The sequence below is a fragment of the Sus scrofa genome, chromosome 13 (assembly GCF_054392235.1).
Source record: "Sus scrofa isolate SSC_HxYL_T2T_F1_AM1 chromosome 13, Sscrofa_HxYL_maternal_Yorkshire_Landrace_v2.0, whole genome shotgun sequence".
Lineage (NCBI taxonomy): Eukaryota > Metazoa > Chordata > Mammalia > Artiodactyla > Suidae > Sus > Sus scrofa.
In genome coordinates this window covers 85,174,522-85,185,882 of record NC_139395.1, presented here as the reverse complement: position 1 = coordinate 85,185,882, position 11,361 = coordinate 85,174,522, and the positions used below count along the sequence as shown (strand labels likewise).

Sequence of the window (11,361 nt, the reverse complement as noted above, 5' to 3'; positions counted from 1 at the left end):
CGTCCAGAGGCCTCTGTGCCCTGGTGGGAGCCATGGGGGCTGCAGGTGCTGTGAAGGGGTGTTGAACAAGCTCCCCGGGGCATCAAGAGGCCTGGAGATTGCAGGATACCGAATCTGACCCCAGTGGGCGTACTCTTGAGCCGATGGGGCCCGATTCTAGGAAACTTTCCCAACGAGGACAGGACGCACGGTGTGGGAGACACAGGTCTGGGGCACTGGGACAGGGCAGAAAGGCTCCCCACCAGGACCACACTGACCTGTGTCCCGTAGCGAAGCCTCAGCCGCTCCCTTATGAGCAGCCCTTTGACCAGCAGCTTCCAGTTCCCCAGAGTCCGCTTCTCCTTCTTCTGCAAAAGCAACAGACAACAGATGCTTAAGTGCTGCCATTTCAAGAACATAAATATATAGTTAACACTTTTTTTTCTTCAGGGCTGCACCTGAGGCATGTGGAAGTTCCCAGGCTGGAGGTCAAATCGGAGCTACAGCTGCAGACCTACACTACAGCCACAGTAATGTGGGATCCAAGCCATGATTGCAACCTACACTTACAGCTCAACACAATGCCAGATCTTTAACCCACTGAGCAAGCCTAAGGATTGAACCTGCATCCTCACGGATCCCAGAGCCACAGTGGGAACTCCTATAGTTAGCACTTTTGAGATTCTCAACCATACCATGTTTGTTTTTTCACTGGTATGATTTAACAAGTGATACACATGAAAAACACCCAAAACAAAAATCTTTTTAATTCTACAAACTCCAAAAGGTTGAGAGGAGGGGGGTTCTGCTCAACAGAGGCAGGTGTCCCCAGCAAGGGTAGTGGGCCCTAGAGCCAGGATCCAGGCTAACAGTGGACAGTGATGGGTACTAAGAAACAGACAGGAAGTGTTGGCCCAGTGCTGGCTGGCTTCCAGATGCCTCCCAGGAAGTCACCCTGAGAACACGGTGTGGGCCTTACACATGGCTCTGAGGCTGGAGGGGGACCAGCCCCCACTCCCAACCCCTGCTCACCTCCTTCTCCTTCTTCTCGATGAGCGCCTGCTCGTTCTCCCAGGCGGCCAGGAGAATGTCTCTGTACTCCTCACACACTATGTAGCCATCAGTTCTGCGGGGAGCAACACAGATGGTCTTTTTCCAGTCTGCTCTGTACCTGTTGTGGCCTCTCTGCCTCCCCCCTCGGAACAGTGGGCTGCTCCTAAGCATTCAGGGCCCTGAAGGATTTCCTGGGTCAGCCAGACCAGTCCTGGCCCCAACTGCTGGCAGAGACCACCCATGCAAAAGGTGGGTCTGTGGACACTGGACCATGTCCTCTGCCACTGCCCCTCCCAGCCACCACTGTAGGGCAGGACAGAGATCACAAGGCAGAAACGATGCTGACCCCAACCATCCCTGGAACAGTGTTTTAATTCAGCATCACTAGGACACTGGTTTCACTGGTCCTGCAGCCTTGGGATGGAAGCCAGAGTAAAACCTTGAAAGCCAGCCAGCCCCACACCAACCTACCCCTTCTCCACAACCTCCCGGCCCTCCCTCCAGCCTCCACGGGAGGCCCCTCACGCACATGGGATGAGAGTAGCCTTTGTGGAAGTCAAAGCCAGTGATGGCCTGGACACAGTCGATGTTCAGCTTCCGGGCCACACGCTGCAGGTTGGGCAGATTCAGCTGAACGCAGCCCACAGGCATCATGCTGGGCAGGAAGAGGTACACGTTCCCAAACTCATTCCGGGGGACCTGTGGGGTGGCACATGGGTCTGGCCAGCTGCAGAGAATTTTTGTGGTCCCAACTCCACTGAACTTGGCCCTTACCTTCCCGTCCACAGCCACAGGCGGCTGGTACTCCTCGGTCTGCCACTGGCCAAACAGGGGCAGGTCGTTGTGGTCCCGCAGCTGCGGCTCGGCCAGGCGGGCCTTCCGGGCCCGGTTAGAATAGCCTTTTACCATCTGCGCCGGAGGGAAAGCCACCATTCACAAGAGAGGCCGCTACTTCCTGAGCACTCACTGTACACTGTGCACTAATCTCAGTGCTCTGTGTGTGAACTTAGTCTTTTCAACACACCCAGAAGGTAGTCTGTGACCACCTCCAGTTTGCAGGTGAGCAACCAGGAGGTGCAAACAGTTCACCCACAGTCACAGTTCGTGCGGACCAGTACATGCCTTGAACGCTGTGCTATGCACCGTGTCCATCACTGAAGGGGAAGGTGAGACTCAAGAGATGGTGCATGCCAGGCCAGGATAGGAGGCACCAACAGTTTGGGACCCCTGACCCACCCCCTCGTGGCCAACACCAACACTGTGGAAGAAGGGGCTTTAGACAGAGGGCAGCTACATGAGAAAATGTCACACAGGGTCTGTGTTTCAGAAAGATAATGGACTGGGGCTGGGCCATGGCTGGGAAGGGGGCTCTGACCCAGGAAGAGATGAAGAGGCAGATGGAGGGATGAGAACAGGGAAGTCCTGAGGGTTGGGACTATTCTAGAATGGTGCTTCATCATCCCCACCATCACATGTGGACCTGCACATCTGAGACAGGGCTGCAATGAACTGACATGTGTTGAAGCTGAAATACACACTGGATTTCAAAGCCTTAGTAAGAAAAAGTGAATGTAAAATACCTCTCTATCATTTCCAAACAGTACAGGTTGAAATGACAGTACTTCAGATGTATCTAAGTGTATTCAAATGTTAAAATTCTACCTGTTTTAAGTTTTGAACGTGGCTGCTAAAAAATGTAAATGTATGGTGCACATGTTTCTATCAGAAAGTGTCCAGAGTGAAGAGACTAGGGATTGACAAGGAGCTTGGGAGAAAGGTGACAGGCCTGAGAGCCCAGCTGCCTGCCAGGCCCAGAGCAGGGCAGTCAAACATGCTTGCAACCTGCTCCTCAAGCCTCAGCTCCTGCCCAACTGACTGAGTCCTCTGCACCCGCCCAGCTTACCACCTCAGCCCAGGGATCTGACAAAGCAAAGTGACTGTGACCCAGGACGGGCCACAGTTCCTCCACTGGCTGAACCAGGCCTGTGCCTGTGGAAGCCCGTGTGGGTCTGTGCTCAATTCACGCTTCTCTGGGAAGCTAACCAAGCAGCACAGCACCAAGGGCCAGAGAAGCAGCTGCAGGGGAGGCAAGGCAGAAAGGGACCTGGCCTGTGTACCACATTTCACTAGCTGAGGCCTCCAGCAAGTTACACTTCCTGAGTTTATGTTTTCTATGAAATAGACATCGTGGTAGTAACTGCCCCGGTGCTCAGCAGAGATCACGTACATGCAAAACAGGAGGGGCAGCGAGGGCAGGTGCATGTGCTCATGCAGAGCAGGGTCCGGCCTCAGAACGAGAGGGGGACACGGTTCTGACCTGCAGCACCTTAGGTACACGGCAGGGGTCCAAGGGCTGCTTTCCAACCTAGGTTTCCCATGTGCTCAGGAAGCCCATCTCCCACAAAGTCCCCAGAAGTGACATGCTCTCCCCTCCTCGACCAGAAGTCCCTGTCCCCACGCGGCGCCCTTGGTCCCACTGTTACCTTGTAGGGCACTTCTCCCAGCCTCACCACTCTCCCTTGTTTCAGCCACGTGTCCCTGGAGTGCAGGGTATGCACACAATCCCTGCAGGAACCAACAGGAGACACAAGACGGTTCACAACCTCTGCTGGAGCACCATGTGCCCAGGAGCCCACAGGCCCAGCTGCCTCCCCCCACCCCCAGGAGAAGGGTAGAGTCACCTCAGAGCCTCGCCCAGAGCACCAGGGACCCGCGTCAGGAACAGGGACCTGCTGTCTCATGGGGGGTGCCTCCACTTACAAATCTCAACTTAGAGGAACAAGAGTCCAGAAAAGAGACACGGGCCCCAGAGAGGATGTGGGAACTCAAGTAAAGGGATTAGGATTCTCAACCATGTGCTGGTGGGAGAACCCCTCTGGCCTCACCCCTACCAAGCTCAGCCACAGCCCAGCCTACTTTCCCACACGCCCCCTGCTTTCTCCTGCCAAGCCTTCAGCAAGGCCCACCCCTCTCTTCAGCGCCCTAGGAGTGGGGCTGCACTGGGCAAGGAAGTCTACAGTGCAGGAATCAGGCACCCCTCCTGCCCCCAGGCTGTGGCCGATGTTTGCACAGCACTGTGGACAGGGCCACACCTCCTCTGCGCCCCTTCCTGAGACTCAGTGCCCCCCTCGATCAAGGACAGTAAGTGCTGCCCCCAAGGAGGGCTAGGTCAAGGTCATGGTTTGCAGGCAGGAGCAGGAAGGCAGCAGGGCACGTGGGCAGGCAGCATCTGGACGTTGTCAAGGAGACAGAGGGATGAGGATGTAGACAATCCTTTCTGAATAAACCTCAGCTTCTAACCACTTCACACCCACTAGGATGTTATCGTCGAAAACCAGAAAATAAGTGCTAGCAAGGGTGTGAAGACGCCGGCACCCTGATCCTCTGCTGGGGGAGGTAAAAGGGTGCAGCCACTGTGGAAAACAGTACAGAGGTTCTTTGAAGAGTTAAACAGAATTACCTTGTGACTCAGAAACCCTACTTCTGGGCATATAACCCCCAAAGAACTGACAGCAGGGTCTCAAAGATATCTGCGCACCCGTGTTCACGGCAGCACTAAACACAACAGCCACAGAGGTGAAGCAACTTAAGTGTCCATCAATGGATGCCAGTCACATAGAGACACATACTGCAGGACTTGCCCCACTTATGCAAGGTGCCTGGGGGAGTCAAATTCACAGAGGCGGGAAGCAGAAGGGGGTGGCCATGGCCCGGCGCAAGGATGGAGAAGTTCTGGAGATGGTAGGGACAGTTCACAGTAACATGGACGTACTTAACACTACTGAACTGGACACTTAAAAATGGTTCTGGAGTTTCTGCTGTGGCTCAGTGGGTTACAAAACCGACCAGTATCCAGGTTCGATCTGTGACTTCACCCAGTGGGTTAAGGATCTGGCGCTGCTTTGAGCTGCTGTGTAGGTCGCAGACACAGCTCAGATCTGGTGTTACTGTGGCTGTGGTGGAGCCCAGTGGCTACAGCTCTAATTCAACCCCTAGCCTGGGCACTTCCTCCCATATGCTGCAGGTGTGGGCCTAAAAAGGAAAAAATAAAAATGGTTCAGAGGTAAATTTTGTTCTGTATTTCTTACTACATTAAAAAAAGAAGTCCAGGAGTTCCCATCGTGGCACACTGGAAACAAATCCGACTAGGAACCATGAAATTGCTGGTTTGATTCCTGGCCTCGATCAGTGGGTTAAGGATCCAGTGTTGCCGTGAGCCGTGGTGTAGGTTGCAGATGCGGCTCGGATCTGGCGTTTTTGTGGCTATGGCTGTGGCTGGCAGCTGTAGCTCCGATTAGACACCTAGCCTGGGAACCTCCATATGCTACAGGTGCAGCCCTAAAAATAAGACAAAAAGACAAAAAAAAAAAAAAAAAAAAAAAAAGGTCCAGAGCTCCCACTGTGGCTCAGTGTTAACAAATTGGACTAGTATCCATGAGGACGTGGGTTTGATCCCTGGCCTTGCTCAATGGGTCCAGGATCTGGCGTTGCCATGAGATGTGATGTAGGTCACAGACGCAGCTCGGATCCTGTGTTGCTGTGACTGTGGTGTAGGCCGGCAGCTATGGCTCTGATTTGGGACCTGGGAACTTCCACATGAAGCCAAAAAAAAAAAAAAAAAAAAAAAAAAAAAAAGTCTGCCTATAAGACTTTCTCCACATAGGCACCCCCTTCCCACCAGACATCCCCTCCATGTGAAGATGTCTGTGCCACATCCTCTGTTGGTGGCTGGGCCCTGGACACTGAGGTGGGGAGCTGAGGGCCTGACTAGATAGGGGAGAGAACGTTCCCACAAGCCCAGGGAGGCTCAGGAGGGCACCCCTTGGGGCTGAGCTGCAGGCAGGACTCCAGCCGCCTACTCCTGTATGTTTCCCCAAGTTTCTGTCTCCTTCTTTTCCCATTTATTAACAACGTCCTCTATTTTTTGGTCTTGCATGTCCAATGTTTTTAAAAATCACTTTATTGCTATTTCTTAAATTTCTGCTCCTAGTGTGAATTTTTACTCACCCAAAGTTTGTATTATTAAAATTTTTTCAGTTTTAATTTTGTGTATATTTTACATTTATTTTCTACACCTTACTCCCTTCACCCTTCCTTTGGCAATTTCTTTTTACTATGGATAAAACACACACATCACAACATTCATGCCTTGACCATGTTCAAGTGCCCAGTTCAATGGCATCAGATATGTTCACACTCTTGTGCATCCACCCCTCCATCACCTGCAGAACTTCTTCATATCTGCAAACTGAAATGCTGTCCCCGTTAAAATACCACTCACTTTGATTTTCATTATCAAATCCTTCATTCCTTCCTTCGGCATTTTTTGACTTGTACTGTAGGGGTGTGTTCTTTATTTCTCTATATAAACCTTACTTGTCTACTTTTTTCCTCTGTATCTTTTCTCCCCTCCTGATCTTTTGGTTCTTGCTCGGGTAACTGTCCAGCTCCCTCGCCCCTGCATCCACAAAGCCCACACACCCGCTGTACCTGGAGTACACGGCTTCCCCACGGCAGTAGCCGAGGATGGCAGCCGTCTCGGGGTAGATGGCCTCATACTTTAGGAGGTGCCTCTTCAGGGCATACAGCGGGTGGTTCTTGTATGTGCCGATGACAGTGGGCATAGGCTGGTCCAGGTGCTTTGCCTGAAACTGCAAAGGCCAGAGAAACGATGTCACGAAGGGAGGTTTGGGGGCGACCCTTGGCCCACTTGGGGTGACAAACAGCAGAGCAGGCTTTGGGCTCCTGGTGCTGCCCTGCACTCTGCTAAGTCCAAAGGCGACCTGGGCAAGTCGCCCTGCCCTCAGACACCTCAGCCAGCCTAAGCAGAGCCCTCCCCAGAGGGCCTCCCCTGACGTGAAACCATGACTCTGGGTCATGGGTCCAGGGGCCCTGACCCCACAGGACACCAGAGTGTTCACACATTGTCCACTTGATCAACACTTTCAAGGAGCTGGCCTCCCGCGGCCGCCCCACTGCTCTCAGCCACCTCCCACTCACCAGGGTCCTCCGTTCCCGCAGTGCACGAAGGGGAGCAGCAAGTGGGAAGCAGGAAGGACCCTGCCCTGCCAGCTTCCATGACAAGCCCTCAAGCTATGTTAGTTACAACACGGTCTGCCTGACTCCCAGGACCCTGTCACATCCCCGAGCAAGCCCAATACAGGATGAGCTGCTTGCACCCCGAGGAACCAGGGCAACCCACTGGCAAGCCCAAGCCACTCTACCTGGCAGTCTCAGGGCCCTGATGCCGCCTCAGAGCCTGCTCCCCAGAGCCCCAACCTGGGAGGTACTACCTGGCCCAAGACCCCCTCCTGTGGGGCAAGTGCTCTGGGTCCAGGCAGGGATGCTGGCTGGTGAGAGTGTGCTCGCTGAGATGTGGCGAGTGACTCTGCTGAGTGTTTTCCCCTTTCACCCAGAACCACTCACCTGACTTACATAACGCTCCAAACTCATAACCCAGCAATAACCCAAAGTACATAAGCTTCAAAGCCAGACCAACTGGGTTCAAATACTAAGTCAGCTCATCTTTCCTAAATGTTTAACTGGCAAAGCTAAGGCTGCCCTAACCCCAGCTCCATACTGTTGCTGTGATAATTAACCGGGATAATGCACTAGAAACATGTGACATGGGGCTGGGCATCTAGCAGGTGCTCAAGCATGGAAGGACCTTCACACCCGATGGGCCGTAGCCCCTGTACCAAGGCCTCACCTCCTGGTCCTCCCTCTGCTCCCTCTCTAGCAGCGGGCTCCGGTAGGGTCGCAGGGTCTCGGCCCACCACACGGCGTCCACCCGGCACTTGCGGGTAGCTGTCATCCAGGCAGGATCATACCTCTGGGTGACGTCACGGACCCAGCCATCACCGTCGATGCCCACAACGTAGGTCATAGGCTTGGTGGCGTACTGGTAACAGGTCAGGGGCTGGCCCACCACCCCGTGCACACAGTCCACACACACCCACTTGTCCTCCCGCTCACAGAACACCTCCAGCCAGTGGTCCACACCAGCCACTTTCCCTCCGTCTGCCTCCTCCCCACGCACGGATGTCTTCTTGCCTCCTTTACGCTTACTGCCTGGCGGGCCTGCAGATGCTGCCAGAAAGCCTGGGGGCTTGGGGTGGCTGCCACGCTGGGACCTGGAGTCACTCTTGGCCCCCGCCTTTGTCCTCGGCAGGCCTGGGGCTCTCCTCTGCCTCCGGAGGCCAGGCTCAGAATCTTCGTCGGATGGGCAATGGCTGTCCCCACTGGAGAGCTCAAAGTCAGAGCTACTGCTGGCCTTGTCACTGCCACTCTCCTCCTTGTAAGATACCCTGGTGGCTGCCTGCCGCCGCCGTCCGCGTGCAGGTCTCCGGGCCTCACCCTGCTGCCCTGCCGCCTTGCCCTCCTCTTCCCCGCTGGAGGACGGCTCTCTCTGTTTCTTCGTGGCTGCAGCCGCCTTGCTCCCCTTCCCTTTGGCCCGGGGACCACTGGTACCCTCAGAAGAGGGGTCCTCCCGTCTGTTTCCGCTGCTGCTCTTCAGTTTGGTTTGCTTTGCGGGACCTGGGCTGGAAGTTTCTGAGGAACACCCAGGTCCCTCTGTGGATCTCTCCTTGGAAGCTTTCTTTCCCTTAAACAAAATAGATAATTTTTGCTTTTTCTTTTGTGCTAATGCCACAACAGAAATGCTGTCATCTACCAGGACAGAGTCACAGCTGGAGTACTAGCGTACACAGGACGTCCCAACTCAGTGACAGGCTGGCTATGAGGTAGGGCTGTTAGAAAGCACCCGCTAAATCCCACTGCACCTTACATGAGGCCAAAATCTAACCCTTTTCACTGTAAAGTGCAGCACAGGAAAAAGAGCACAGCATCTGGAAATGGACAAACCCAGGTTCCCATTCCAGTTCTGCTTCCTACTTGTCATGTGATTTGGGTGAAGTATGTAACCTGAGTCTGTTTCCTCAGCAACAGTGGCCACCTTTGTACATATGGCATTCTGCAAACCAATGCTAATGGACTTCATAAAGCTGCAGTACTAGGAATTCAGAATATTAACCTGACTACCAAGCATCCCAAGGAGCACAGTGGTCAGCCCCCAACACAGTGAAGGCAGAGGTCAGAGCCCTCACCATCCTCACTCCAGTGCCGAGGAGGTCAAAAACCTCTCCGTTCTAACGCTTTCCAGGGCGGAAAGCAGAGCATTGAGGAGCACAGTCCTCTTGGCGCAGAACCCATGACACAGGCACAGAGGGAGCTGCTCCACCAAGACCAACCTTCAGATTTCGCCTCACGGCCATGTCTGTTTAAGTCTGATAACTCCTCGCTTCTCCTTTTCTCTGTAGGCCCCAAGAATCTCACCTTTGCTGCTGACGACTTCAGCGGAATTGGCTGTAGGGACAGCACAAGTCGGGCAGAGAGATGCAGGGCCCGGATGATTAGCAGAAATATCTGTAACGAAAAAGAATAACATGCTTATCTTCAGAAAGGAATAAAGGATTTGAATAATCCCACGCTGTTGGTGTGGTGCTTGTTTATGAGGGGGAAACACTACAAACAACCAAACTGTCTAACAGTAGGAGCCTGGAATCCTCAACCCGATTAAAATGATACTGCAGAGATTTATCTTTGTAGAAAAGTGGGGAAAAGTAACCATTTATTAAAGGAAAAGAGAATTTTGTTTTTTATTTAAATTTTTTTTTAATTAAAGTATAGTTGATTTACAAGGTGCACCAATTAGAAGTTTGTTTTTTAATGAGTAATGTTAGTTTTTGTGAAAAAAAATCTTATATGGACATAAACATGTATGTATGTTTGGAAAAGGATCCATACGTTGGGTTACAGGTGTTCACTGGTGGTTTTTTTCCCCCAGCTTACCTACTTCTGATTGTTTGGCACTCAACATGTGTTGTGTTTGTGACAAAATAATAAAACTATCACTTTGAGAGAAAAGACATCCCATCATCAGACCCTGCAGCCCCTCCCCTCTACCCCATCTCCACAGCCCCCCTTCACCAGAGGCTGCAGTCCAAAAACCCTGTTAACTTGGAAGGAGGGGCCTCCCTGTGGGAATTAACCTTCAGGACAGCAAGCATGAGGCAGCACCTGAGCACGACCTCCCCACATGACCTTCCACATGGACCACCTTCATTTCCCTCCTGGGAAAGCTGGGGAAGAGTCAGAAACTGGAATGCAGGTTTCCTGTGAAAATTCAGGTTATATGAAAAAAAAAAAAAAAACAACTACTTTTGCCTTGTTTCTTCTGGAGTTAAAAATGAGGAAGACAAGAAAACATCAAAGAAACCTAAATTGGGAAACTCCACAAAATTCCTAAACAGTGCTCTTCAACAGCATCCGGGTATGAAATCAAGGGAGGCCCGGTTCCCTGCCATAGCCTGGGGTGGGGGTGGGGCCAAGACCACCAGAGCCTGGGCTGGGTCCTGGGACAGAGAAAGGGCATCAGTGGGAAAACCTGGAAAACACAAAGAAACCTACAGTTTAGTTGACTGGTAACTGACACAACTAATACCACACAAGTGTCCATCAGTGCCCCAGGTCCTTGGAGTGTGGTCGGAGTAGTAGCATAGATCTAAGGCAGGATAACTGAGCATGACAAAGCCACCAAGTGATGCTCTAAACCCAGAAGCTTCGTAACCACCCCACCTTGTCCTCCTCACAGGACCACAGGAAGACTGGATAAGGTCATGTACGCAATGGCCTTGTGCTGCACAAATACGTATGGTCACCACCACTAACAAATGATCTGTCAATAGGATCAGTGAGGAAAGTATTCAAATTCAAAAACTCTGCTATTCCGATACCAAATACTCTGTGACAAAGTAAAAAGGACAAATCCTAGAAACACACGAATTACCAAAACTGACTCAAGAAAAAAACAGAAAATCTGAAGAGACCTATAACAGGAGACTGAATCAAAAATCAAAACACTCCCAACAGAGGGGTCAAAATGGGAGAAGGATGAAGCTCACCTCCCCCCCACCACATCCAATCACACGTCCATGTGGCACAAGTGCCACAGAAAATGAACTGGAAACTGACTGAAGACGCCCATGACCAAAGCTGCAAGACACGTCTCCACATCATCAGGGAGGACAGAAAAAGGGATGGCGATGGCGCCAGGTTGGGACCAGAGCCCTGGGAGGATCTGCCAGGAAGAGAAGGTTGCTCTGGGAGCATTGCTGCCTGCTGGGAAGCCCAAGAGAGATGGAAGGCCGGAGAAGCCCAGAATGACTGGCGAGGAGTGGGGAGGGTGGTGTGCCAGCATCCACAGCAGGGAGAGACCCCGCCCCCTCCCCAACCCAAAGGGGTAAAGGTCCTGACCCCGCTCACTCCACA

The 11,361-nt window shown here is 52.6% G+C and overlaps 1 protein-coding gene across 8 annotated transcripts in view; it reads right to left on the bottom strand.

Annotated features, from left to right (window-relative positions):
* Positions 1 to 11,361, bottom strand: part of XPC (XPC complex subunit, DNA damage recognition and repair factor) — a 48,322-nt gene that overhangs the window by 1,247 nt on the left and 35,714 nt on the right. For 4 of the 8 annotated variants that reach the window (XM_021069378.2, XM_013982006.3, XM_003132393.6 and 1 more), the window contains 8 exons: positions 9,367 to 9,456; positions 7,742 to 8,635; positions 6,523 to 6,683; positions 3,516 to 3,597; positions 1,807 to 1,941; positions 1,562 to 1,731; positions 1,012 to 1,105; positions 258 to 347 (listed from right to left, as the gene is read on the bottom strand). In XM_021069378.2, coding sequence (XP_020925037.1) covers positions 258 to 347; positions 1,012 to 1,105; positions 1,562 to 1,731; positions 1,807 to 1,941; positions 3,516 to 3,597; positions 6,523 to 6,683; positions 7,742 to 8,635; positions 9,367 to 9,456 — 1,716 coding nt within the window. Of the gene's footprint in view, positions 1 to 257; positions 348 to 1,011; positions 1,106 to 1,561; positions 1,732 to 1,806; positions 1,942 to 3,515; positions 3,598 to 6,522; positions 6,684 to 7,741; positions 8,636 to 9,366; positions 9,457 to 10,082; positions 10,478 to 11,361 lie in introns of all 8 variants that reach the window. The other 4 variants (XM_084989542.1, XM_084989543.1, XM_084989545.1 and 1 more) reach the window with 3 other exon arrangements.